Source organism: Peromyscus maniculatus, chromosome 17 (assembly GCF_049852395.1).
Source record: "Peromyscus maniculatus bairdii isolate BWxNUB_F1_BW_parent chromosome 17, HU_Pman_BW_mat_3.1, whole genome shotgun sequence".
NCBI lineage: Eukaryota > Metazoa > Chordata > Mammalia > Rodentia > Cricetidae > Peromyscus > Peromyscus maniculatus.
In genome coordinates, this window is record NC_134868.1 from 41,910,429 (window position 1) to 41,938,366 (window position 27,938).

Here is a 27,938-nt window from a genome sequence, read left to right on the forward strand (position 1 = left end):
TGGTATTCCTGTTTGAAGAGGTTATAGAATCTTTAGATGGAGACCTAGCTGGAAAGGTGGGAGGCCTTGAGGTTTTATAGCATGGACCTGCTTCCTGTCTTAATGTAAGCAGTTGACACCAACTGTTACCACCACAAAGCCTTTCAACACCATGCCTTTGTGACAAGGGTGGGCTGCATGCATCTCTCAAGCCACGCGGGCAGAATCATTTCCTCCTTTGCCATGCGTCTTGTTGGGCATCTGATCACAGCAATGAGAACCTGATAGAAACACAGACAGGATGTGCTCTCACCATCTCAGAAAGGAAATGGGCGTGGCTTACAGCAAAAGCGGCTTGCGAAAGGCCACCGGTGGCTTGCTTGTTCTTTGGTCTTCATACCTCCAGATAGGATTCTTCAGTTTCTTGCTCTCTGGGTTTTTTTTTTTATTTAGGGGGCACTGGAGACAGACTCTAGGGCCTTGCTCATGCTAAGTAAGTGCTCCCTGGCCAAGGACACCCCCAAACCCTCCTCGGGAGTTTTAAAGCCATCCCTGGTGTTTTATAGACATAAAACCTGAGTCAACCCAACAGAGATTTAAATGTTGAAAGGAGCAAAGAAAACGATCCCGTGCCATTTAATTTATTATTGCATTTTGGACTTGAGTTCCAAGAGTTTCTCTGCTTATCAGCCTCTTCATGCTTGGTTTTTGTTTGTTTGTTTGTTTTTATGTTCCAGTCATCACAAATGTTATTTATATTTTTGAGGATGTCAGCACCTTCTTGAGACACAATGCTTATTCATTGAACATTTAGAACTCGGAGACAGTCTCTGTGGGCATTCACGCCATCATTTAGACATAAACGCTTAGCAATTCCTGTTTGTTTTTTTTGTTTGTTTGTTTGTTTTCCATTCATGGTAACAGCAGCTCATCTGGAGAATTCTATAATGAGATGGTATTCTTAGTACTATTAGACAATAGGCATAGATGAAGAAAAGTGTGCTACTTTGTAAGAGGTCATGACTGAGAACACTCAGTAGCCAAATGTCCCCCATGTCTCCTGGTGCTGATGCCGTTCCCCCTACCCCCAGGTATTCCTCCACAGAGCACAAATGATGGTCTCTTGATGAGCTGTCACAGAGGGAAAGAACCAAAGCACAAAGGTGACATTTGATGTCTTCCCATCAGAAAGGAAACGCGCCTGGCTTTTAATGTCTTACATGGGATCAGTTGCAATCCAATCCTAGGGAGTGGACCACTAAACAGCTTAATATGTTGCAAGTTTGGACACACATGTATAACTGGTCACTTTGTCCTTGTTTCCAACTCGATCACATTTGTCCCTCTGACTGAGAGTGACACAGTGAGGGCGGTGAAGATGTTAGGATGATGCTCAAAGAGGAGACAACGGAATAGAGGGCAGATGATGGGTAAGGAGGAAAAATGTCAAAACTGAGGAATAAAAGACTGTAGCGAATATGGGGAAGGCCCCGGTTGGGGTTGGGTAGGAATTACCATGAGGAAAGGAAAGGCAGTACTTTTCTTTTAAACCAGGGTCTGTCTATATAGTCCAGCTATATATTTGGCTACTTACATGGCTATTCTGGAACTATGTAGGCAGGCCGACTCTGAACTCAGAGATCTGCCCGCCTCTGCCTCTAAGGTGCTAGGATTAAAGGCATGTGTCACTATGTCCTGCCCAAGCTGGCATACTTTTAAACTCACCTACTGTCCCAATCTTCCACTGAATTTCAAATTCTGCCCTAAAAGAGCTCTTTACTCATTTCAGTGACCCATTTTGTAAGTGATGGTTCTATTTAAGACTTAAGTCAGCCACCATGGAATTAAAACACACAAGCCCCCCAAATTAAAAACAACAAACAAAAACCATAAATTGCAAGATCCTGCCATGCTCCTAATAATGGCGAGGGTATTGATCATGGGACTATGAGGTTTTTGTCTTCTCTGGCTGCATCAGGCTTGACAGCACCTTGTCCTTTGAAAGTCTTCAGCATCATCTGCTTTTGAAACAGTGTGGGCGATGCAGCTGGCATTGAACTTGGATCCATGCTGTCTGGGGTTTGCGTGTTAGCCTTGACACTTAAGTGTTCAATTATGGGAGCACTGCTTGTTTTTAACATCCTAATCCTAAATTCAGTATGTTCAGAATGTATGCAGAAAAGCAAGCAAAATATCTTTTCTTGGGGAAAAAAAAAAAAGCAAAATGAAAACCTTAGGTCACTGAAGCTGGCATGTATGGTCACGACACAACTTCCTTTGATCCTTTCCCCTTTCAGATACACTCAGGGTAGAAGTTCTTTGTTGATATAAATAGGACTGGGCATGTTGCAGCTGCCTATGACTTTGCCGGACTCAGAGGAGAAAATAATCTGCTTAGTTCTCAGGTGGTGCTTAGTGGTTTGTGATTTTAAGTTTTATCTACATAAACCTGAGGGGGCTTACTGTATATCAAATCCTTTGTTCCTGGCCTCCACCCAGTACTTATCCTCCCCCACCCCCGGTTCCCACTCCACTGCCCTTCCCCACATTAGCTTCATACAGAATGCACTCTCTGGTCCCCAATAGTCTGGTGAATCACGGTAAATGGCCACATTACAACTCTCAAGGTTGGGCATCATGTCCTGGCACATACTCCTGCTGTTGCTCTCTCTCAGCTGAGTAAAGATCCCTGCCATATGCTCTACCCAAGCATAATGCTCACACAAAATCCCCAAGGTCAGGATTTTCCTGTTAAGCGGTCGATCTGGGTAGCAGGTGTTCTAGAAAGGCTGAACTAAGTAACAAGACTTCACCAGTGACTGTGTGAATTGGGGATAGATTCTCTGTGCTCAGCCGCTGACAATCCAGTCAGCTAAACAGTATCGCTTTCCCTTCTGTGCACTTGGGAAATACATACTACCGTACCTCAACGTAACTGAATGGAAGCGCTGGGAGTAAAGGTATCCCTCCCCACGTCATTTTGACCTCAGAATAATGATTTAAAATCTGTGAAATGTGCATTATGCTAACGTATCTGGATGCTAACACTGACAAATCCTCCTGACAGCAAGGAGAGACGGTGAAGTAGGAGATGCAAAGCCAACGTGGTCACTTTCCCCACCATATTCCCGCGATGCTTCCACCAGTGGCAGGATGGGAAGAGGGGCTGAAACTGGCTGAGAAAATACATCTTATTTCTCAATACTTACACACTAACAGTGCTAGGAGAGGGTATGGTGACTCAGTGGAGGGATCAGGTCCCGTAAGGCTGGCACCACAAGCAACGGCTACTTAATGTGAAGAATAAGGGCACCTTCCTGCAGAGGACCCCATACTCAGGTACCCAGGTACACCTTCGTACTGTCCAGTCTCCACAAGACCATGGCTGGGTAAGAGGGTACAACACCCACTCTAGGTGGCTGGAACCTGATGGATAGCTCCTGTAATTTGGTATCAAAACCCTATACTGGGCTCAGCAAATGGTTTTCCTGTTCATAGCACCCAAGGAATATTGCCTGCTTGACTGGCATTAAACTATGCTACCAAGCAGTGGCAACCAAGGTGTAGCTACTTTATACTTAGGAAGGGCATTCCCAACATCATCCCATTCTGTATGCACTCACTGTGATGCAGCAGCCTCTTGGGAAAAGGACATAGCTAGACGATCAGGATGTACACAGGGCCCTAAGTTGCTACCATGTAGAATTCTAGATGTTGTGTAGGAGGCTATGATATGCCAGTCAGGGTGTGAGGGACAAGAAGTAGTAAACAGACGGGGCATTGGGGAGCTACGTGGACCTTTGAGGTTGCAAGGTCACGAGCAGTCAATTTACAGGTAGAATCCTATCAGTTCCAAGTCTTAGTTGGTGAATGGCACTTGAAAATATTGACTTTAAAGTGTTTCTAAACCTTCTGATGATTTTGATCCTGGCTTCATCGGGTCTTATTTCACACTGGTGTTCAACAGGTAATCCTTTGTCTTTTTCATTGCTGGAAACTGAACCCAGGTCCAGGTCCTTGAGCATGCTAACCAAGCATGCCATCACTGAGCTACATGCCCAGTCGATTTTTTTTTTTAAAAAAAGATTAGAAACTGTGCTACATGCCCAGTTTTCCTTCCTTCCTTCCTTCCTTCCTTCCTTCCTTCCTTCCTTCCTTCCTTCCTTTTTTTTTTTTTTAAAGATTAGAAATGTCAAGTACCATCTGACTTAGGAAGGAGGAGGAAGCAGGTGAAGAGGTCTGTTGCCTCCCCTGGCACAGGCCACAACCACAAGCCAAATTTGATTAGAGAAACATGTTATTAAATTTAATTTTCTTTAAATACATAACCTCTGCCCACTCTCAGACACCGGGCTGAGGAAGGGGAGACTCCACCTCCCCATCACTCCACCCCCTCCATCCCCGGGTGGGGGGTGCAGCATGTGTAAAGCCTGAGACGGTGATGATGAAGTACAAGAGAATACTATTTACAGAGGGGCAGCAGACATCCGCACTACGGTAACCTCCAGACACCCCCACCCCAGGGTCTGTTCCAAAAAGAAAGCCCCTGGAAATGTGTTGAGGATAGAAAAAGTCCCTTTCCATAGAGTGGGGGTCTCTTCAAAACCAACGAGGAATAGGAAGCTCTGAGATTAACCAGGGTCAGGGAGAGAATGGATAGCACCTCAAGATCGTAACAGGGGATGGTTGGTCCCATCACCCTGCGGTGGGCCAGGACAAGGCTGGCCTTTGTTTCCTGCATCCCATGTAAACATTGACTTTTCCCTTTTCTAGGCAGGTCCCTGACTTCCTTTATTTCATGCTGAGTCTTCCACCTTGGTTTCTTGATCTTTCTCCATCCTTCCCTTTAAACCATCCCAAGGCTCTGGCAGGATGTGAGGGGTGTGGGTGGGGCAGAGCCTCCTCATCCTTTCAAGGCCAGAGTCGCTTGTTCTCCAAAGGGAAGTGCCCATGCTCACAGTCACAGGGTTGACTCCTTCCCAGGGTAAGGATGAGGCAGGTGGATAGTGGAGTACCAGGATAGAGTAGTCTGGCTGGGTGAGGTCCCTGGGACTGGGTAACAGGGAAAGGCGCTCTGGGAGGGAGGCAGAGCCTGGGCGAGTCTGGTACTGGTCCGGCGCTGCTGGTGGAAGCCCGGCCCTGTCACCCGTGCCTTGAGGTGAGTGCAGAAGAATGTTACCACCCAAGAAAGTCTTGTTCATTGTGTGGAGGAGGAACCCCGGTGCCCACAGAGCGAGCAGTCTTCTCCAGAGTCCACGGACAAGGAGCGCTCACACCAGTTCATCCAACAGGATCCCGAGGCTCTGCGAGGTCTCTGTGGGGCCAGCGATAGGCTTGTTGCACATGGGGCAGACACAACGCACTTCTAGCCACTTCACCAGACACCTGTGAACAAGAGGACCGTTATCTCCGAGGAGACATTCCACATGGCTCCAGCTGTCTCTGAGTCCAGCTGCTTCTGGGAACAAAGTACCCCTGTGCCTGCCCCGGGCTAACCCCTCTGGCGTGCTGAACCTAGGGCATCACTGTTGAACAGCATTGGCGGGGATTAGAGGGTTCTTAAAGATACTCCCTAATTAGTTCCCCTCTGCAGGACCCTCCCCCGCCCCGCCCCCGCCCCGCCCCCCCCCCCCCCATCACATCCCCACATACTTTCGGTGAAAGGCATGTTGGCATGGAAGTACGCCTAGCTCGTCCTTCCCCTTGAAGTCTTCCAGACAAACTGCACAGGTCTGCTATGGAGAGGGAGAGAGGGAGGACGAGAATCTGTGAGCTAGGAGTCCAGAGGCCCTCCTCGCCCATCCATCCTGAATATCCACCAACTAATTTTCAGACAAGGAAACCAAACTCCAAACCCCATCTCCTTCCTGCGTGAGCCCAGACGAAGCTCAGCCATATTTATAGGACTGTATCGACAGGATTAGTAGCCAATATGGCTGCTTAAACGGAAATCAAGCAAATGAAGAAACTGTAAACATAGCTGCTCAGGAGCACTGGCCACGTTTCTTCAAGTGTTTATTTCAATATGAAAATTTGGCCTGGGATGGGGGGTCAGTGTGGAGTTTTGCACATCATCCGTGTGACCCTGAATTGGATCCCCTGCCCCACAATCAGAAACACTAAATAAAGAGTGTGTGGTGGTTTTTGCTGTTGGTGATAGGGCCCTTAGGGGAGGAAACAGAGATCTCTCGGCTCAACATCCTGGTTTTATTTTCGGTTTTGTTTTTTGGGGGACAGACTCTCACACAGCGCAAGTTAGCCTCAGACTCACTGGATAACCAGGGCTGTCCCTTGAATCTCTCATCTTCTAGCCTCCACCTCCCTATAGTGTTGGGACTATAGATTTGAGTTACCATGTTCAGTTCATTGTTTATAAGCATGCCAATTCTTCTCCTACAAGGCACTGTTTCTTCATGCTACCACCATTCCAGGTTGTTCTGGTGCTCGGTAGCTGCCACCTAAGGAATCTAACAAGTCATAATTCAGCCAAATCCCTACAGTACTCCTTAGACATGGATACAACTATTTAATGTCACCGATAACTGCTCAGGTATTCAAATGATGTATATTTTGGCTCAGGAAAGAGAGTTTTGCTCATGGTGCCTACTTAGTGGGCGCAGGCTACTTTGATATGAGTTCTAAGTCTCTCTCATACCCTGGAGGTGGCTGTCCATATTTTCAATGCTCAACAGCTACCTATGGCTGATGGTTCCCAGATTGGGAGAGTATAGACTCAGAACAAGTTTTTAATTGACAGTATTGGTCTCGAGTAGTTCTGTCCTTTCTAGCCTACAGCATGACTAAGGAGGCACACAGTAATAACGAGTAAGACCATAGGATAGATGTGATGGCTATTCTTGGTTGTCAACTTGACTATACCTGAAATTTACTAAAACCCAAATGGCTGGGCACACCTGAGAGATTTTTCTTCTTTTTCTTTCTTTCTCCCCTCTATCCCCAAGGGTTTCTCTGTGTAGCCCTGGCTGTCCTGGAACTCACTCTGTAGACCAGGCTGGCCTTGAATTCAGAGAGCCACCTGCCTCTGAGTGCTGGGATTAAAGGCGTGTACCATCACCACCTGGCAAGTGAGGGATTTTTCTTAAATCACTTGAAGTGGGAAGAGCCACTTCTAATCTGGATCTTTGAAGTGATAAGACCCACCTTTAATCTGGGCCACACCTTCTGCTGGTAACTTATGTAGAAGATAGAAGAAGGAAGCGTGCTCTGACTGCTTGCTTTCATTCTCATTGGCAAGTCCATTCCTTCACTGGTGTTACAGTCTAGTCTATCTACTTCTTTGGGATTCCAGTATGTAATGAAGACCAGCTGAGACATCTAGCCTTGTAGGCTAAACAACTACTAGATTCTTTTGGTAGACCACCATTGTTGGATTAGCTGGACCAGAGCCTATAAGCAATTCTAATAAATCCCATATATATTAGAATATATATATGTATATGTATATACATATATATATATATATTCATATTCATTCTATAAGTTCTGTTCCACTAGAGAGCCCTGACTAATACAGATGTATGTGCTCAGTTACATTCTCTAAATCCAGACTTATATCCCCCATTTATGAAACTCCAAGGTCTCAGCTTAACTACTGCAAAAGTTAAGAAACACCTGAACTTACTTTTTAAAAGAACCTGTGGTGTAGTAGCAACATGCAAAACAAGAGTAAGATGAGGCCACGTCTAGGGAGTCTCATGTTTGGTGAGGCTGGAATCCTATTCATTTCCAGACAACCACAAACGGCTCACTCTGGTTAGGGTGTCTGTGATTATGGATGGAAGCCTTGGGAGATGAGTTAGGTAACCTCAAAGGCTGAGGGAACTGATCTGGAAATGGTCCATTGAAAGAGGAGGTGGAGGGGGAAAAAAAAGGAAGGGTGGGTGGTGTAATTGTATTTTAACTGAAATAAAAAGGTCAAAGTTGAGAGACTTGATGGAATTGGCCTTATGTGGGTAGTGGGAGAGGCGTGGAGGGGAGGAACAGGCCAGAACCATTACTAGGGATACAAGTCACTGATCTGTTAGGACAATGTAATATACATGAGTAAAAAAGGTCCTTATTTTCTTTAGTCACAGACCAGAGCATTGGTATCAAAAAAAAAAAAAAAAAAAAGGGAAAGTTAGCAGCACTCTGCCTATGGTACAGAGTGTGTGATACACTTACTGATTCTGCACACCACACTACCTAACGCACAGAGCCTATGACGCCCTTAAAGATTCTGCACAGCACACTGCCTATGACATGGAACCTGTGGCCACCCTCATATATTCAACACAGCATACTCCCTATGGCATACAGCCTGTCATACCCTTAGAGATTCTACACAGCACTGTCTATGGCATAGAGCCTGTCACACCCTTAACAGTTTCTGCAAGGTTCCTGCTCCATTTACCTTTGTTTCCTGCCTTATCTGACTCCAGACAAAATGCATTACCTGCTGGGATGAATTCCTTCTGTTTGGACACAGGTAATCTGAAGGCAGGGAACTAAAGAGCCTGGAGAAGGTCCAAGCAAAGAGCTGGAGAAGGATGCTCTAAGCAGGATCCTTCCAAGGGTTATCCCAAGACACTTACCCCATAGAGCTGCAACTTCTTAGCATCGCCTTTAAGCACCACCTGAGGAGGAAAGATACAGCTGATGTCTGAAAGGTACCAACCACAGGAGCCAGGGAGATTCATCCAATGGTGTGCATCTCTCTCTTCATGAAGGTGAAAAGTAAACCCAACTTGAGGACAGTGGCAGGAATGGGAAGCCTCTGGGGTGCCCAGGAGGTCAGAGAATATAGGCTATAGAAGCTTGGGCTTGCTCTCCCTATCAGGGAAAGGGGCGAAGAAGGAAGTTTAATGCAAAGAGATGGCATTTTACCTCCTTGTAGCCATATCGCTCGCTCTGTGCCTGGTTCCGGAGTTTACTAGGTGGAGAAAGAAAGAGAAGAGCAGATTATCATGCTTTGTTTTAAGATACACAAGACAATGACAGTATGTGGGGTGGGCTGACTGCTTGGACATATTTCTGGAGCTGAGAAGGGTACTTGTTTCATAGACGCCAATAGGGGCATAGTTCAGATGCATGCAGGCCAACAAGAGATGATAAGGATTCAGTTTTTATTACCAGGTCCCAGTCACATTCTGGGCTGTTCTCCAGTAGGGCATCCTAAATGGCTTGTCTGCTTTCTTTGCCTTCTCCCAGTAGGTAAATTCCTCCAGATATCCAAACAACATAGAGCAACAGTATGCTTACCATGTGCAGAAGGAGTTAGATATTTTTAACCAGTGGCCTGCACAAAGCCACTCGATAGCCCCCACACAGCATGTTGTTACCCATAGCAATGGCATAATAAATAGTCCATCCAGGCTATGTTGTGTGTCCCTTGGAGATTGACATCGTCTCACTGAATCCAAACAACTCCAGGAAGGAGGAAGTTTCCATTTTATAGATGAAAAAAAAAAAAAAAAAAAAAAAAAAGGAACCCCAAAGAAATTAAGCAAGTTGCCCAAACTTTCAAGAGCTGATGGGGAGCAGTTCCTGGGTTACAAAGAGTCTGGCCTCTTTAACACAGAACATGAACATGATCTCCCCCTGCTCCTCTATAATTAGGTGGAATACATCGGGGGCCCTGAGCTCTTATTCGATCTTGAGGTACACTACATGCTTTAAGCCTATGACTTTGGGTGACCCACTGTGCAGATGGCTGGAAGCATCATTATACACCAACTCTGTGCCATCTGACATCAGTGGGGGAATTTTTTTTTTTTTTACTGAGTTCTACACACAGCCCAGACTGACTTCAAGTTCATGATCTTCAAAATGGACTGGGATCATAGGCATGTGCTACTGTGCCCAGCTGCAGGTGGGTATAGATGCCTCCTATATATGGGCACAGAACTTTCACCTTTCTGTTGTTGAGTGCTAGGGATTATTAACCTCAGTGCCTCAGGCATGCTATAATGATCAAGTAAATTTGATTAAGAAATACTGTAATAGCTCAGTATTAAGTATATCTCAGGGTGTGTCTTTGATGTCATTTCCAGACACATTCCAATCATGAGAGTTTCGACCTAGTCCTTCAATGGATTCATGGTACAAGGCATTATGGAAGATTGTAGAAAGAGGAATCTTGCCTTGGCCCCCACTGTTTTCTCTCCTTTCTGTCTCTTGTCCAGTAAGAACTGACAAATAGCCTGTTACAACCTCCGCCACCCCAATTTTCTGCTTAAGCATTTGAGACTAAGTGACCATGGATGAGACCCTCCCCCTGAAACCACAAATTGGGTATCTTTGATAGCAATGATAAAAGTACATTTGTTATATAATACACCAAGCACTTCCTAACATAGATCTGTCTGGAGTATGGGAGGGAAGCCTTGCCATCCTGGGGTAGGGCCAAGTCCACCTCACTCCTTGTTCTTACAGCTTTTTTTTTTTGTTGTTTTGTTTTGTTTTGTTTTAGTTTGGTTTTTTTGAGACAGGGTTTCTCTGTGTAGTTTAGGTGTCCTGGATCTATCTGTAGACCAGGCTGGCCTCGGAACTCACAGCGATCTACCTGCCTCTGCCTCCTGAGTGCTGGGATTAAAGGCGTGCAGCCACCACCGCCGACCAGCTAAAAACAGCTTTTGTTTTTCACAAGTAAAGATAGAAGGAAAAAGAAAAAATAACATCTCATAGTACACACACTTTTTATCTCACGACCTGAAACTTCAGGGGTGTAGCTCAGCAATAGAGCACTTGTTTCCCACGCATGAAAGCCTGGGTTTGGTCCCCAACACGACAGAAGAAAAATTCATTTTTTTTTTTTTTTTAAACGCCACTGGTTCATCAGTTGATGCTCTGCCTATGGGACTGGCTACAATACTACAATGGCTTAGAATTGCTAGTCGGTTGTGATGGAGACTTTACAAGCCGGTAAATAAAAAGGTGGCTGGTCTGAGTGACAAACACAGAACGCCTCATTTCAGTGGATGCAGCTCCTCCCGGAGTGGTGAAGAAGCAGAGGGGCAGACAGCCATGCCTGAGAGAGGTGGGTCAGGACAGATAAGATCTGGCCACCAGCCGCCTCCATCCTTCCTGATAGGAAGTCACGTGGTCTGGCAAGGCTGAATGTTCCTGGAGCCTCTGGGAAAGCCCCAGCCAGGTGGATTCCTGCCAGGGCTTGGGGCTGAGGCGTCACTGCCACCCCCACCCCCCACCCCTGCTTCTCTCAACCCAGTGTTTTTGCTCACTCTCCAGTCCTGAAAAGGTTTTCATATATAATGCAAGTGTGTCTCTGTCTCAGCTTCCAAAGGAGATGGGCTGGGAAGGGCGCGTCCAAAGCAAGAATGAGCTATTACCTGACCATACTGTGGGGTGGTCTTTCTTTAGAAGAAAACTTTCATTTTCTTTCCTGTTTTTTTTTTTTTGTTTGTTTTCAGAGTCTTACATAATCCAGGCTGGTTTCAAACTGGCTACGCAGCCAAGGATGACCTTGACCTTCTGGTCTTCCTTCCTCAATCTCTGAGATGCTAGGGTTATGAGAGAGTACCTTTCGTGCTAGGCACTTTCCAGCTTAGATCTAACCTAGTCCATTGGCACTCCTGAGCTCATTCTTTCCCCACCCTCTAAGCCTAAGGACCAAATGCTTGATAGGTCACTAAACTACATTCCAACCCTGTCTGGGGGTAGAAGTTTAAATGAGAGAATGCCACACATTTTTTTTAAAGGTTCAACTGCCTCATCACAACACTGATACACTTGTGCAGTGTGTGTGTGCTCTATGCTTTATGACCACTGGGTCCTAGTGCCTGGGGTCCTCTCACCTAAGGCAGGCTTCTGTTAACGGAGGGATCTAGGACCCTCAAAGCTCCATCTTCATCCTGCATGGCTTTCAGCTCAGGAAGGATTAGGTCATGAGGAGATGGGGCTCAAAAAGGGTTGCAAAGAAAACAGCAAAAAGCATACTCTGGGCTGTCCCAGCTGGGGATGGAGAGCCAAAAAACTCCAGACAGGTGGCTTTCTCAGCTGTTGGCTGAGCAAAGCCACTAAAAATACCACGATCTCAATGACACCATCGCAAGCCACCGCCAGCAGGCTCTCCCTTCCCTTCCCTCTTTTCCCTTTGAGAGCAAACAATGCAACCAGCTCCAGAAAATAATTGTTCCTTTCCTGCCGATTTGTATTCCACTGGCCCCTCCATCCTGTGTAAGCAGAGGTCAGCTCTGAGGGGAAAGAGGAGAAACAAGGGGCAGCTGGCCATTGAGGCGTCCTTGGCTCACGAGCTCACCGGGTCAGGAGTGGCAGCCAGGGGCCTATTTTGGCTGAGGTGGAAACTGAGAAGCAGGGAGAGGAAGTGGCCTATGTGCCTGTGTGTTTTTCTATATATAGACACATATACCACATGCCAGTGAGCCTTTGGAACCATGAGACCCAGAGGTCAGCTGGCTCTGGACAGGCTACAGGACACAGGGTAGGGTGATGAGGGAGCAGAATACTGCAGAAGGGACAGATGGCACTGTGCTGTACCACAGTGGGGGTGGCTGTTAGTACCATGTGGTCACTACTCTCTGTTCTTCTGCTACAACCAAAACAAAACAAATCAGAACCAGACAGAACCAGAGCCTGTCTCCTGCAGGACCCTGGCACCCAGCTGAAAGAGGTTGGCCATGGAGGTCTCATCAGCTCTACTTCCCATGCAAGGAAGAAGGCAACATAAGAGACAAATGTGGAGGAGAGCCCGAAAGGCTAAATCGTCAGATGAACCCACCTCAGTCAGCACCTTCCTGGACAAATTCCTAACCGTCTCGACATGAATGTCTTCATTTGTGCAGCTCCCTAACCCTTACATTGGAAACTTGTTCACAGAATTAGGTGAGCTTAAATGGTCTACCACAATGCCTGGCACAAGAAGGTCCTTAGCAAAGACTAGCCCAAAACACAAGGTCATGCCTATCGGTGGCAATTAGGAAATGAACCCCAGTCATCTACTTGTTGATCAGAGTGTTAGCCTCTGGATTTCCTTTTGTTCATCATCTTTGGGGCATGTGTGTGTGTGTAGAAAGGAGCCAAATAGAGAAATATGGGTGGTTTTTTTTTAAAATTTTATAAATTTATATTTCTATTAGTCACATTCTAAAAAAAAAAAAATCTGTGATACTTGAAACATGTATACCTTTACCCTTTACGAGAATTGGTTAACTGCTTGATAAAGGGGTTGAGGGAAAAGACCAATGAATAATAGTTCTGGGAGGGAAATCATAGGGATTATAGAATAGAAAAGAGGAAGTCCACATTCACTCCCACTTAGCAGGTAAATGTGAATGTTGCACTTATTGTATCAGAGGAATATTTAAAACACTATTTCTCTGCACACTTAGGTGGAGAAATTCAAGTTGTTTTTGTTTGTTTGTTTTTCTTTTGTTTTGTGTAGCTTTGAGCCTGTCCTGGATCTTGCTCTGTAGACCAGGCTGGCCTTGAATTCAGAGATCATCCTGCCTCTTACCTCCCAAGTGCTGGGATTAAAGGTGTGTGCCACCACTGCCGCCCAGTTGAGAAATTCAAGTTTTAAAGACAACTGTCTCTTAATTTTCTACATTTATTCGATTAAAGTCTCCAAAGATTATTACCATGTTCTATTGGCCAGAGAGACGTCCTACTCTCTCCAATGTACAGGGCAGACTCATGGGACAGGGACCTACAGCATGCACCAATCCAACACCCCATTAGAACTCTGCTTTTGTTTCTGCTCTAAGTACCAAGCATGTCCAACACTTTGCCCGATGTGCATGTATATTCCTATGTGTATAAGCACACATGTGTATGTTTAGGATACCGACACCAGCAGTCTTCCTCAGTGGCTCTCTACCTTATTCACCAAGGCAGCTTCTTTCCCTTGAACTCAGAGCTCTCTGATATGGTTGGTCTACCTAGCCAGCTTGCTCTAAGGATCCCATCTCCACATTCTAGGACTGGAATTACCTCGGGTTTTGCCATGCTCACCCAGCATTAACGTGGGTTCTGTATTCAAATTCCACTCCTGATATAGGCTCTTTAAACACGACCATCTCCCCTGATTTTTAGCAGATAACATCCATAAGCTCCTGTGTCCTTCACCTTAAGGAGAAACAGCTCCTGGGGCTTAGCTACCCCTGCCAAGCTCAAGTCCTTCCCTTGATCCCTAAGCAACTAAGAGTGTCATTTTTCCTTTCCACTCTGAGTTTTCTACCATGAGCTTCTAACATCAACACTGGGAGAGCTGGCAATTTCACAGAAGAACAAAAGAACTAATACCTACCTACCTACCTACCTACCTACCTACCTACCTACCTACCTACCCCTGGCTGTGAGTGGGAAGCCGGTTAAGAGCGCCGGCTTTATGGCTCAGCCAACAGTCGTTCTAGGCAAACTTAGAATAACTAGCTGGCCAAGAGGTGGGACGCAGTCCAACCCTTGGTGACCTTATGTGCTCTGGGATAACTTGATAAGGCTGATATAAATAGAAACACCAGACCTCAAGGGTCCAAGAGAAGGGCGGGCTAATGTGCATCCTCCCACCAGAGGCCCAGGCACAGGGCTCTGATGTGTCTGTGTGGGAGGGTGGGTGGGAGGACCTTGCTCAATATCTTCCATGGCCCAGGCTCCTTCTTTCTTGAGTTCCCTCCCCAAATCAGCCAGCAAGCAACCAACCTGATGAAGTAGCAGCAGAAGATGAGGCTGAGCATGAAGACAAAGATGCCTGTACCGAAGATGACCATGTAGATGTTGAGGGGAAGGTCTTGGAAACTGATAGGTGGCATTGAGCAGGACTTGTTGGTACTAACCAGTCCCAGCCCACAGAAACACCCTGCAAAACAAGAGGCAAATAGTTCTAAAGTTAGACATTTACCACTGGGGCCCGTGGCACACTGTGTTATCCAGAATGTCAGGTTCTAACTTAAGCTTATATTCCAGCACTAACTATTAACCACATACATGGTCCTGAATAAGTCCCTTAGCCAATCTATAAAATGGAATGTTAGGCAAAGCACTTGAATGGATTAAGAATTTAGAAGCCTGGCCTGTGGCACACGCCTTTTGTCTCAGCTCTCCAGAGGCAGAGGCAGGTGGATTTCTGAGTTCAAGGCCAGCCTGGTCTACAGAATGAATTCCAGGACAGCTACAGAGAAAATTATGTCTCAAAAAACAAGCAAGGAAGCCAGGGCAGTGGTGGTGCACACCTTTAATCCCAGCACCTGGGAGGCAGAGGCAGGTGGATCTCTGTGAGTTCCAGGACAGGCTTCAAAAAGCTACACAAAGAAGTCCTGTCTCAAAAAACCAAAACCAACCAACCAACCAACCAACCAACCAACCAAACAAACAAAAAAAGGAATTTAGGCAAGGACAGTAAGTAGAAAAAAACAATAATAAAACTTCCTCTGGCAGGACGGTGGTGGCGCACACCTTTAATCCCAGCACTGGGGAGGCAGAGGCAGGCGGATCTTTCTGAGTTCGAACCTGGTCTACAGAGCGAGATCCAAAAGAGGCACAAAGCTACACAGAGAAACCCTGTCTCGAAAAAACAAACAAAACAAAAAAACTTCCTCCAAGTAGGACACACTCATTGGGTACATTGCAAAAAGAAGCACCTAGGTGAGAAAATATGTTTGAGTCCTGACTCATGTCTCCTAAGCTAACTAGGTGATGTTCATGCAGTTATTACTATGGAATTAACCTCATCATAGGAAAACTAGCCAAGTAGAGGAATAGAAATGATGATTTGAGAAATAATAAGCCGCAAAGAGGAATTAATTGCAAAGGTCATTTGTCACTCTTTTTTTTTTTTTTTATTTATTTATTATGTAGACAGGAGAGGGTGCCAGATCTCATTACAGATGGTTGTGAGCCACCATGTGGGTGCTGGGAATTGAACTCAGGACCTCTGGAAGAGCAGTCAGTGCTCTTAACCTCTGAGCCATCTCTCCAGCCCCCCATTTGTCACTCTTAAGCACCTGTTCTAGAAGAGGAGCTGCGCCAGAACCAGAATAGAAATTGTTCACTAGAACTCCAGGCCAGCATTCCAGAAGGTGGTGATGAGGACTGGTGCCAGGGAATATGGGCTTCTACTCACAGCCTCAAGGTCTCATCCTTGAGTATATTTCCTAAGAACTTGGTAGAAATGTACAGTCTTAGCTGGCTTTGGTGGCACAAGCCTTTAATACCAGCATTCAGGAGGCGGAGCCAGGTTGATCTCTGTGAGTTCAAGGCCAGCCTGGTCTACAGAGGGAGAGCCAGGACAGGCACCAAAACTACACAAAGAAACCCTGTATCGAGGTGGGGGGGGGGGAAAGAGAAACGTGCAGTCTTAAGTCTATACCACACTAAGTGAAGTGGATTAATCATTAGGAAGACCCATGGAGATTCTCCTGCACATTCAGCTTGGAAGCACTGGCTAGCCACTAGCTGCTTCCCTTCTCATTGGCCCTCCCATGAGGCAATCATCTTCCCTTGCCCATGCCTGGTGTCCAAGTGGGTGGGTGCTCAGACTTTGGGCAATAAACCAAAGAAAGTCTTCAGAGAAAGGCAAGATTTTCTTAGCTGGGCACAATATTATACTCCTAATTAACTGGGAAGTGTCTACTCAGGAGGCTGGAACAAGGGAATCATGAGTTTCAGGTTAGCCTGAGCTATGCAGGGATACCCTTGGCTACCTCCCACACCCTGGGGAAAAAAAAAAGCTGGGCCTTTGTGGCACACACCTTTAATCCCAGCACTCAGGAGGCAGAGCCAGGTGGATCTCTGTGAGTTCAAGGCCAGCCTGGGCTACCGAGTGAGCTCCAGGAAAGGCGCAAAGCAACACAGAGAAACCCTGTCTCGAAACCTCCCCCAACCGCTGCTCCCTTCCCTCACCCCCACCCCAAAAAAAACAACCCACCACAAAGAACCAAATTCCTTTTAGGAAATACTTTCTTCTTCTATCACCTCAGACATCTAGGAAGATAAGACAACTGGAAAGAGAATAGCCAAAAGCATTAAAGAGTGATATCCATGATTAACCAGAATCTGTGTCCTATATACATTCCAACCACCTTCTACACTCCTAGCCTTTTTACTTTCCCAAGATCTGCCAGACCTCAGGGGCTAGGATCTCTCCTGGCTTTTTGGTTAGGAGCCAGGATTTGACCTGGTGATTACCAGGACTGAGTGTTACCTCAAGTCTGCAGCAGACCAACTAAGGACCACAATCAGTTGTGATACTGTGTTATGGTCCAGACTTGAGGCTTCCCTGCAGCAGGCTTAGATGCTCCTCTCTGCTCCTTGGACCCCAGGAGGTAAAGCTACATCTTCCCCATTTGCCTGTTGTTCAAATCTCAGATGGGCTTTTAACAAAAAAACCCAGAGCCAAATATTGGGGTAAAAGCCTCAACAGAGAAGCAGAGCAAGCCACAGCTAACCTTACCTCGCCAACTCCTCAGTCAATCCCGTCTCCACGAATCCTCAGAATGAGAGCTTCTGAGTCTTCACCCAGAAGGGTCTCAGCTGAACTGCCTTCATTTCTGTCTCCTCACACCTTATATACTGTTCTCTGCCCAGCCACGTCACTTCCTGGGATTAAAGGCGTGTGTGCTTCCCAGTATGGAGATTAAAGAACTGCCTGGCTGTTTCCAGTGTAGCCTTGAACTCAGAGATCCAGATGGATCTCTGCCTCCCAAGTGCTAGGATTAAAGGTGTGTGCCACCTCTGCTTGACCTCTATGTCTAATCTAGTGGCTGGCTCTTTCCTCCGATCCTCAGGCAAGTTTATTAGGCAAGTATATATCACCACACTTGATAGACTTCAACCTCAAAAAGCCATGTGCTAAAATTTTCTAAGTTGTGTATGATTATGATTCTGTCACAGTGATGACAAAACTAAGAGTCACACATGGTACATCATTCCTCTTTGTCCCTTATATCAGTGGGTGACCTAAGCCTTCTTCCAAAAGTCAGACTATGCCACATCCATTTTTATACAAATTGCCTACTCCTGTCTTATTGATGTCACCACTGCTTCCTCTAATTATCCTACATGTCTGGCACATCTTCCGAACTCCACTTACATGCAATTTCCAAACTCTTGTCTGGCATCGAGTCTACATGAACATGCCCCCTCCCTGCCCCCTTGCAATATCCTGTCAGCTTTCTCTACCTGGGCCAGTCTTATTTTATCTTGCCCAACCACAGTCATGTCTATCTCCACACCTTTATCTAGGTAGCCTTCTCTTGCCTAGAATTCTTGCCTTTCTGAAGTCTAGTCTTGGTCCTGCGATAACTTTCCTTTCCGAGGTCAGGGCTGTGGATTGAACTAGTTAGCACCTTGCATAGGCTAGGCAGTGAGTGACCTACTACTGAGCTGAATCCTCGGCCCCCACCCCCACCCCTCTGCCCGCAAGGTCTTTAGGATATTCCAATGATCTCTGTCATGGAATTCTACAATGCTAAAAACTTGCATCACTCGTCATGGTTTTTGCGCAGCATATCTTCTGTTACCCTGTTGTTGCTAGTATCAACTTCATTTGACTCTTGTTTCGCTCTGCATTGATTATTTGATAAGCATGGGGCTGGAGAGAGACGGCTGCTCAGCTCTTAAAGGCTAGGCTCAGGCTCACAACTATAACCTTCGGAGAAGCATGGTAGCTGAGATTAAAAGAGCACAGAGGAATGGATAGATGACTTTCCACGTGGGAAGGAGACAAGACTCAAGCACCTTCCTGGACCAAAGTTAGATGTGATCGTAGAGGTGAGTCTATAGTTCGGAGAGCAAAGACAGAGCCAGAGAATATGGGTAGTCCTCCCAACAAGCCCGAACCCTCCTAGGCCTGGACCATACCAACTTGGACTCCTAAACACTCCGCAGGGCCCTGAGCTAGGGTTTGGTCTGTCTACATAGCTAGTTAACAGGCAGCTCCCTGCTTTCTCAAAGAAACCTAGTCTCTCCTTGGCAAAAGCTCCTACTTCAAAGTAGGAAGACTGATGTTTGGGAAAACTGCCCAGAAACTGCCCTCAGCTAATAAATCACCAGTCAGCCAACAGGTTTTGTTCTGGGTGTGTTTTATACACTGACCTAGACCTTGTGGGGAAACAGAAAGCGAAAGAAGTTCTTGTTCTGAAGGAATTTTCAATTAGGGGAAATTAAAGAAGCAATTAGCTACTAAAATTTGCTTTGCTCAATAGGATGTTTCTTGCTTCAAGGCTCCACCAGAGGGTTAGAAAGACCATTTTCCTCACTGGTTCCCACTTGAGGATTTGCTTTCCAGTGGGTCTTTCACAGAGCAACTCTCTGCTAAGCTATCACGCTAGGCCTGCCCCAGCATCCTTCACTCCGCGCCAGTAAAGGGTCTCAGGAACTCTCTTCCAGAAAATTGTACCTTCAGGACCACCAGGACCTTCTACTGCACCTCCTTCATTCTGCCACAGAAATGTTGGATGCTGTAAGAGGACCAGCATCCTCTCCACATTTGCCATGGCTCTCCTATGGACCTTACATAAGCAGGACCCTGGTATCTACTGGGCCCTAAAGAACCTCCTATTTCTATTCTGAAAAGCTTGTTGTGTACAGAGGATATACAATAGCACCCTTCTGGTACTTTGGTTCCAGCAGTCCCAGATCAATTTATCTCCAATCTTTTCCCATCTCCTAAAAGGGTTTCCCTGGGGCTCTAGGACTGAATCAGCGAACTTGGGACTTTGTAGACTATATAAGGAGGCAGCTTCAAGAATAGATGTTCAAGCATGTGTTGAATAATAGTTTCCTCCGAGATTAAAAGACTTCACTCTGCAGGAAGCTCCTTAAACAGGAAGGTAAACAACTCAAATAGCTTCAGGAAGTCCCTGAAACTGACCAGATTCACCAGGGGCCTCCCCACCTCCCTGCTAGAGAGGCTGAGAATCTGAACTCAGATAGAAGGAAGCTGAGCTGCAAAGACTCTTAAAAATCAGACCAGCTACCTAGAAGAGGTTTAGACGAGTCACTTGGAAAGTGCACTCTCCAACCTGTTGAGCTGCAGGCTGTGCAGCGTGTTCCAGGTTTCCCAGCTCTTGTGAGCAGTCACCCATGCTGGAGTGGGCTTTGGTGATACAGCTATATGAGTCATTCCTGCTTCTGTGAGTAACCCCTCACCCATATTCCTGTACGTAACCCCAGTAAAACTCATTGGTTCATCCAAGTTGGATTTCGTATCCATAACTTTGGTCTGTCGTGGAATCCCTAGCTAGCGTGAATAGACAGACATGAGTTGCATTTCCCCAGGAAAAAAGCTTTGTCACACAACAGCCTGCTGTCATAGGAGCTCATGTGTGTGACCCCTGCAGTCTGAGGGGTGCAGGCAGAACTGAATTTTCCTGAGGCCAGCATGGGTGACAGTGAAAACCCATTGAGTATCATTCATACTTTTGAGAACAAAATTGGTTTGAGTTTTTTCTTTTGAGAAGGATTTCTCTGTGTAGCCTTGGCTGTCCTGGAACTCACTCTATAGACCAGGCTGTCCTGGAACTCACTCTATAGACCAGGCTGTCCTGGAACTCAGAGATCCGCCTGCCTTCAATTCCCAAGTGCTGTGATTAAAGGTGTGTGCCACCACTGCCCAAAGATTTGAAATATTTTTTTTTAAAGATTTATTTATTATGTATACAGTGCAGAACACCAGAAAAGGGCACCAGATCTCATTACAGATGGTTGTGAGCCACCACGTGGTTGCTGGGAATTGAACTCAGGTCCTCTGGAAGAACAGCCAGTGCTCTTAACCTCTGAGCCATCTCTCCAGCCCCTCAAATATTTTTACTTTAGAATATTTGTACAGGGCCGTGGTGGTGGCACACGCCTTTAATCCCAGCACTTGGGAGTCGGAGGCAGGCGGATCTCTGTGAATTCCAGGTCAGCCTGGTTTATAGAGTAAGTTCCAGGGCAGCTAGGACTGTTTCACAGAGAAATCTTGACTCTAAAAACCAAAAAGAATATTTGTACATAGTGTGATTATCTCCAGGATAGGGCTCAAGTCTAAACATGAAATTCATCCTATGTTTTATACACTTTATTCATGCAGCCTGAAGATAACTTGACACATTTTAAGTTATTTTGTGCATGAAGCAAAGTTTAATGCTGTGAAATTTTCTCTTGCGATATCACATTTGAATTTTATACAATTTGAACTTTCCAGGGATTTTTAATTTTCAGATGGGGAATGTTCAACTTGTCCTCTTGAAGAGAAATGAAAAAAAAAAGTTATTATCCAAATTGGACAGTAAAGTTTTCTCTTAAAATTTTAAGGTCAAAGAATACCCATCCCAGATATGAGGTTGTCTAAGAGGTTTTTCAAGGGGAGCAGAAATACAGTTGCATTCCCTCCGGAGTCGAGAGAGGGGATCTGTCAATCACTTTAAGAAACGCAAGATAAAGGGTGCACTGAGGTCAGTGATGGAGTATGTTTAGCATGAGCAAGGCCTGGTGGGGGTAGGGCAGCGAAAGATAAAACACTTTCGAAAGGGAGCAGCCCAGAAGAAGGTCGGGGATACTGACAGCCTAGTCCTCCCTAAGTGTCTGGTCCATTGTCTTAGACTTTGACACCAGAATGTCTCATCTCAGCTGGCAGGCTGCAAGCAGGAATGACGTCAGAGCAGGTCTGGCCGAGACCAGCGGATCTGGGAACTGCTGCTTTCCAGCCAAAGGGAATCTTTCCCAGATGCTGGGATACACCGTCAGGCCTCAACCCCCCCATCCCCCGCCCCTCTCCATTACCCGCCTATCACACACAGCTTGGTTCATTTTCAGGAAATTAGATCCGACCAGCAAAAGGAGGAAGGTGGGGGGATGGGGGCCACTCATACACATGCGGCCCAAACCCTGCCTTAAAACAAAAGCCTCTTGAAATAATTAATCCAAGATCTGGCAGAAGTCTACTCAAGAATGGTTTTTCCCCCTTCTGAGTAACCAGCCAGCCATACCAAAAAAAAAAAAAAAAAAAAAAAAAAAAAGCGCCAGCTGCTTTCCACCTCGTCCAACTCTTCATGTTTAGAAAAAGTGGCCAAGATTCTGGGGGCCCTTCGGGGAAAGGGTGGGTGGTATTAACATCTAAAGCTTAAGAGACCGGCTCAGAAAGATCCAACCGGTAGTTTAAGACAGCAAATCCAGAAACGTTCCTAACCCGTAACACCTGAGCCACCCAAAAAGCCTCAGGTGAACTAATTTCACATCATTACCCCCTGGGGTGTGGGGTAGGGGTTAGTGGCGGGTGGCTGGGCCTGGAGGCGCTGTCACCATTTAGGCTGAAAGCAGACCCCACCGTCTGGCCTCCTTGCCAGAAAGCAAAGCTCTTGCCAGGCCAGCCCAGAGCTGGGGGCCCAGCAATCTGCAAGGCTTTATCTATTCAGCAAAGCGACGCTCTTTAATCCAGTCTTGCCCCCCTGGAAGCTGGTGGGAACCAACAAAGATGAGGAAAAGTCACCCCGCGCCCTGTCCCGCACGTTGCACTGTATACATATTTAAAATAGCCTGCAAAGTTTCAGGACCGGAACTTGAGCTCCCTCTAGGAGATCCTAGCCCGAGCGCGGATTTAATTCTCCAACCACCACAACAAAGAACGGAGTTTGAGAGCGCACAAAGGCAGGCGAAGGGGGTAGAAGAGAGCCGGACCACCACACAAAGGCCGGGAAGCCCTCGGCTCGCACGCTCCTGGCCCTCTACTCGCTTCCAGACCCCTTTTTAATCCCCAAACACTGAGAATGGGTCGTTTCAAACCGCGCGCTGTGCAGAGCACCGCAGGACGCCAGGATGCTTTCTGGGCCGTCCCAGAGACGAGAAAACTTGGCTGAGGACCTGGACCTGAGCGGTGTCCGCTCATCCGCCCATCCCGGGACTCACCGTTACACCACTGGAATGGGTGCATCAATGAAGTCAAGGTCGGCTTCCCGGAGCGAACGGAGACGGGGTGTTGAGACCTGGCGGGGCTGCGCGCGGCGATTGCCGGGCTGGGGAAGATACAACTCCCGGAGGAGTCAGGGGCTGCAGAGAGGCCGGTGTGCAGAGCAACAAAGACGGCAGAGGAGGAAACAAACAAAAGTCTTTCTGAGCGGAGCCCTGCCGAGGGGAATCGCGGAGGGCCCCGGACCGGGTGGGCAGCGGAGTGGGCCGGGAAGTCCGGCCGAGGAGACAGCAGCCGGGGCACGAAGCCGGGCTGGGGGGTCCCACCGCGCCTAGCAGTGCGCGCTGGGATTCCGAAAACTGACACCGCGAGGCGCACACCCCCTCCCTTTGACTGCCCCCTCCCGGGAGCCCGCCCCCTGCTCGTCACCTGCCCTCCGGCCAATGGGAGTCTTTCTCCTGCCCCCGTGTATTATTTACAGGCGGTTCCCCCCCTCTGGAAAGGGGAGCCTTTTTGCTGGGTAGGCTTCTACCCCCGCCTCCTAACCAGACCTGGGGAGTCCCCGGTCTGCAGAGAAGCGTGAGGGGCGACGCCCGCAGGGGGCGGGGACCACCGCCTCCCAGGACCGGGACGGGGAGTGGGGGTGGGGATGGAGTAGGGTAAGGGGAACGACCCGACGATTAGTGCCACTTTTGTTTTCCGCATACAGATCCGTGTCTGTCTCGAATTTCTATAGCTCTGTGGCAGCCAGTCCTGAAGCGTTGTGCGTGGCAACTAGCGCATTCCCAGACCCACTGCGAAAGGAGGGAACTCAAGACAAGAAGGCAAAAGCAGACGAAACTCAAAACCGGATCTTCAAAGGGCTATTGTTCTCACCTCACTTCAGGACAGCGCCTTCTCCGCCAAACAAGGATTTAAGGCCTCAAGCTGAATGAAGATCATCACTTGCCAGGGTTCCAATCTCCCAGATTGTGACTAAAATCCAGAAGCTGGCTTTGTCAACGCAGGGGTCTTGTGTCGGTGTTGAACGAACAGCAAAAGACAGCCTCAGTTCTCTGTGCAGTATAACTTATTTTGCATGACATTCCATCGTTTATTTCATTTTCTTAATAGAAATTTATTTAGTCCCGACTGGCCTCCAACTCAGAGAGATCTGCCCTCCTCTGCTTCCTGATTGCTTGGATTACAGGAGTATGCTACCACACCCAACTGGTTTATTTCTGTTTTTGTGTATCTTTCCACTTAAAGTATTACCATCAAGTGTACAGTATCATTCAAAGTACCTTGGTACAGGAGCCACATCCAGGGTCAGAGGCAGTGTGTGCGGAGACCCACAAATAAAGCAAACAAAATGTCCTGCTCTTCGTGTGACACTTTTTATCCCTCTATTGATCTGTCCATTGGAACCCAGTACTTTCCCTAACTCTGGGGAGTTCCTGGCACCTAAGTAAGCTAATGCATGTGAGTGCTTTGCCATTTCAAAGTATAGTCGTTAAAGTATCAAATGTCTTGCCCAGCACCACAGAGCTGCTGGAACAAAGGCAGTCTTCATATCTCTGGGGATGGTCAGATGGTCTCCAAATTCAGAAGGCCCTTGTGGGCAGCGACATGGTGTTTGCAAGTAAGCTAGACATCCCAAATGTCTTTCCCTCCTAATATTTGCATAATTTGACAATGTGGAGGGCTCACTGTAGTTTATCAACTCCTTCCTTAACAATTCTGTTCTTTTAGAGCTAGTCTGGGGGCTTGTGTCCCATGCAGATCTAATTGCCTTCTCCGTTTGTTGTTGTTGTTGTTTGTTTGTTTCTTTTGTTTTTTCCTGACAGGGTTTCTCCGTGTAGTTTTGGTGCCTGTCCTGGATCTCACTCTGTAGACCAGGCTGGCTTTGAACTCTGCCTCCTTAGTACTGGGATTGAAGGTGTGCAGCACCATCGCCCAGCCTTTTGTTTGTTTGTTTGTTTTGAGACAGGGTTTTAAGAATGTAGGTCTGGGTGAGCTGGAACTTACTATATATGACTAGACAGGCCTGGAAATCAAAGAGATCATCGGCCTGCCTCTGCCTCTGCCTCCTGCATACTGGGATTAAAGACGTCTCAGGAATGACACATTTCCTCTGGGTTCTTAATGAGATCACTGCAAAGACTTCCTAATGGCCTCTCTGATCCTCCTCTATGCCTCTGACGTCAGAGTCACAGGAATCACGCTAATGGCAGACATGTGACATCTACGGACACCCAAGCTTGAGCCCAGAGATTCTGTTTGAAAAATGTGCTCCAGAAATCCTTCTGATAGGCCTTGTTTCCTGTAACAATCCTGCAGTTGTTGAGAGAAATAGTACTCTGATTTGATAGTGACCCAGGGTTATTTTTCTGATTATTTCCTTTGCTTAATAACTTTTACTGGTTTCTGGGGCTTACAGATTTGTGTAGCATTCATGTCCCTTCAGCTCTCAGTTTTTCTTGTACAGAAGCTCTCCCCCCCCCCACCCCAGTTGTGGGGTGCTGTACATGCCACTGCTTGAGCATTGAATCGGAGGACAACGTGTGGAAGTCACTTTTCTCCTTCCACTGTTTGAGTTCTGGGGCTCAAATTCAGTGTGAGAGGCTTGGTAACAAGTGCCTTGAGCCATACCCACTGAGTCATCTCAATGCCTGTGTGTGTGTGTGTGTGTGTGTGTGTGTGTGTGTGTGTGTGTGTGTGTGTGTGTGTGTGTGTGAAGGTTACATAAGCCCGGGTTGGCCTCCAACTCTCTTTCTGCCACACCCTCCAGCTGGCATAAACCAGGATAGCCCTGAACTCACGGAGATTCTGCCTCCTGAGTTGGTATTAAAAGTGGGGGCCACCTCGTCTGTATAGGTTATAAACCGTTGTAACACACCTACCATTTTGGTGGGGGATATTGGAAACGGGGGAGGTTGTGCATGCGTTGAGACAGGAAGAAGATGGGAATTTTCTGATGCTTCCTGTCCATTTTGCTGCGACCTAAAACTACAAAGTAAAACAACAACAACAACAAACCCTTAATTCTGATTGAAAATCAAATTCCAAGTGTGCACAACATGTATTATTAGATAGACGGCAGTTTCTACTCATGGGTTCCAGGTCAGGTGTGATAAGTGATCCTGCTTTCTTAAGGATGTCAGCTAGGTGCCCCTAGCACAAAGTTGTGAAAGAGGAAGAGCCTTTGAAGGGGAAAGTGACAGGAAGGGAGAAGGTCCTTCCCTACCCATTCCCCTCAGGCTAAAACAGAGTCACCGCCTCCGTGGGAAAACACCTAGAAGGCCGGGCCAGTGGAGGTGCTTATGCAGATCACTTGCCTAGCTGAGCGGTGAGTATCCCAGGTTATCCTCACAAAAAGCCTGCCACAGTGGGTACCACGTGGTCTGTAATTTATACTTCTGTGCATGCTGTTTCAGCTCCCAGTAAATTCTCCCGAGGTGAGTTGCCACCCTTATCTTTCCTGACACTGAGGCTACAGTTCAGGGCCTCAGATGATGGCTGGCAGTGGGCGCAGCAGATTGGAGAAGGGTTGGCCTTGGGCATTTTAATAATTTGGCTCATCAGAAACCAATCTGTACCCAGACGGGCCAACTGGTTTCTAACGAAAAGTACCAAGAACAGCAGAGAAGAGACAGTCAATAAACGGTGTCGGAAGAATGAAAGTAGATCTCCCCTTATCATCAAACCCCCAAAGCAATTCAAAGTGAATCCAAGATCTGGATATTAAGCTTGAAATCCAAAGCCCGTGGTGGTGGCTCACACTTCCAATCCTAGCACCGTCTGGGAGGCAGAGGTGGCAAAACTGCTGTGCCAGGCCAGCCTGGGCTGCTGGGTGGGACCCCGTCACAAAACCAAACAAAACCCAGATAACAACAAAACAAAACAAAACAAAACAAAAAACACACAACAACAAAAATCCTGGAACTAGAATGTGACTAGAAGAAGGCTAGGGAGGGGTTGGGGATTTAGCTCAGTGGTAGAGCGCTTGCCTAGCAAGCCCAAGGCTCTGGGTTTGGTCCTCAGCTCCTGGAGAAAAAAAAAGGCTGGGAACACACTTCAAGATGTTGGTTTAGGTAGTGCAGCTTTAGATAAAACCCCAAAGGCACAGGCCACAAAAGCAAAAACACACCCATGGATTCTATAAAAAGATGACGCTTTGACACAGCAAAGGAAATAATATACTTAAAAGACAGTGCAGCATAGTGGCACACGCCTTTAATCCCAACATTCATGAGGCAGAAGCAGGCAAGTCCCTGAGTTCAAGGCCAGCCTGGTCTACAGATCGAGTTCCAGGATACCCAGGGCTACACAGAGAAACCCTGTTTTGAAAAACCAACCAACCACACGGTGGTGGCACACGACTTTAATCCCAGGACTCAGGAGGCAGAGGCAGGCGGATCTCTGTGAGTTCGAGGCCAGCCTAGTCCATAACAAGAGTTCCAGGACTGCCAGAGCTACACAGTGAAACTCTGTCTCAAAACAAAAACAAACAAACAACAAAACAACAGGAAAAAGAAAAATCAAACAAAAATGTCTAATTCTTGGCCACTCTGGTTCTTGGGTCATTTGCTCTGAGGGTGAGTCACTACCATGCCATCAGGACACTTACCCGTGGAGAAACCACTTGGTGAGGAGCTAGGTTTGGCTCTCTGACAACACTGGAGAGTGAGCTTGAGAGTGGATGTTGTTCACTGTTGTGGTGACCACAGAGCTGGCTGCCACCTCCTGAGAGATCCTGAGGCAGACAGCAGAGACTTGCTCTGCAGAATGACCCGAGGTACTTGGGTTTGAATTATTAATTTGCTTGTTTTTGAGACAGGGTCTTACAATGCAGTCACAGCCTCAGCCTTGCAAAACTTTGCCTGCTTCGGCTTCCCCATCATTCGGATCTGCTTCTCCAGGCAGCTCCACAAAGCGGATCCCATGATCCTTGGCTGTGCCTCCAGTCATGTCCCTCTTTTCTTGCAAATGGAGGGATTTTATTAGTTTGTTGCAGTAGATCTTTGCCAGTCCTATGTCCTGTCCCCAAGGGGGAAGGACAAGCCTTTTCCTTGGAAGAAACAGAGCCCTCCTTCTGTTCTCCTTCTGCCGGTGAGAA

At 47.0% G+C, this 27,938-nt stretch overlaps 1 protein-coding gene across 3 annotated transcripts; it reads right to left on the bottom strand.

Annotated features, from left to right (window-relative positions):
• Positions 1 to 4,258: 4,258 nt before the first annotated feature.
• On the bottom strand, positions 4,259 to 23,232 carry Rnf122 (ring finger protein 122). 3 transcript variants are annotated; one of them, XM_006973933.4, is made up of 6 exons: positions 22,840 to 23,232; positions 14,656 to 14,812; positions 8,866 to 8,911; positions 8,574 to 8,615; positions 5,632 to 5,714; positions 4,259 to 5,364 (listed from the first exon to the last, which is right to left on the bottom strand). In XM_006973933.4, the coding sequence occupies exons 1-6, from the start codon at positions 22,862 to 22,864 to the stop codon at positions 5,250 to 5,252; spliced, it is 468 nt and encodes a 155-aa protein (XP_006973995.1). In that variant the 5' UTR covers positions 22,865 to 23,232; the 3' UTR covers positions 4,259 to 5,249. The 3 variants fall into 3 exon arrangements, with proteins under 3 accessions (XP_006973995.1, XP_076409665.1, XP_006973996.1); XM_076553550.1 differs by lacking the exon at positions 22,840 to 23,232 and adding an exon at positions 19,352 to 19,544 and having other exon boundaries at positions 4,266 to 5,364; XM_006973934.4 differs by having other exon boundaries at positions 5,107 to 5,364; positions 5,632 to 5,711; positions 22,840 to 23,011.
• Positions 23,233 to 27,938: the final 4,706 nt, after the last annotated feature.

Excerpts from the sequence above, each read along its gene's own strand:
- Rnf122 (XM_076553550.1), bottom strand. The coding sequence starts at position 19,448 with ATGGCAAATGTGGAGAGGATGCTGGTCCTCTTACAGCATCCAACATTT. Across the intron at positions 14,813-19,351 it reads AGGTCCTGGTGGTCCTGAAG|GGTGTTTCTGTGGGCTGGGA; the intron begins GTACAATTTTCT and ends CTTGTTTTGCAG. Across the intron at positions 5,365-5,631 it reads CAACATGCCTTTCACCGAAA|GTGTCTGGTGAAGTGGCTAG; the intron begins GTATGTGGGGAT and ends TCTTGTTCACAG.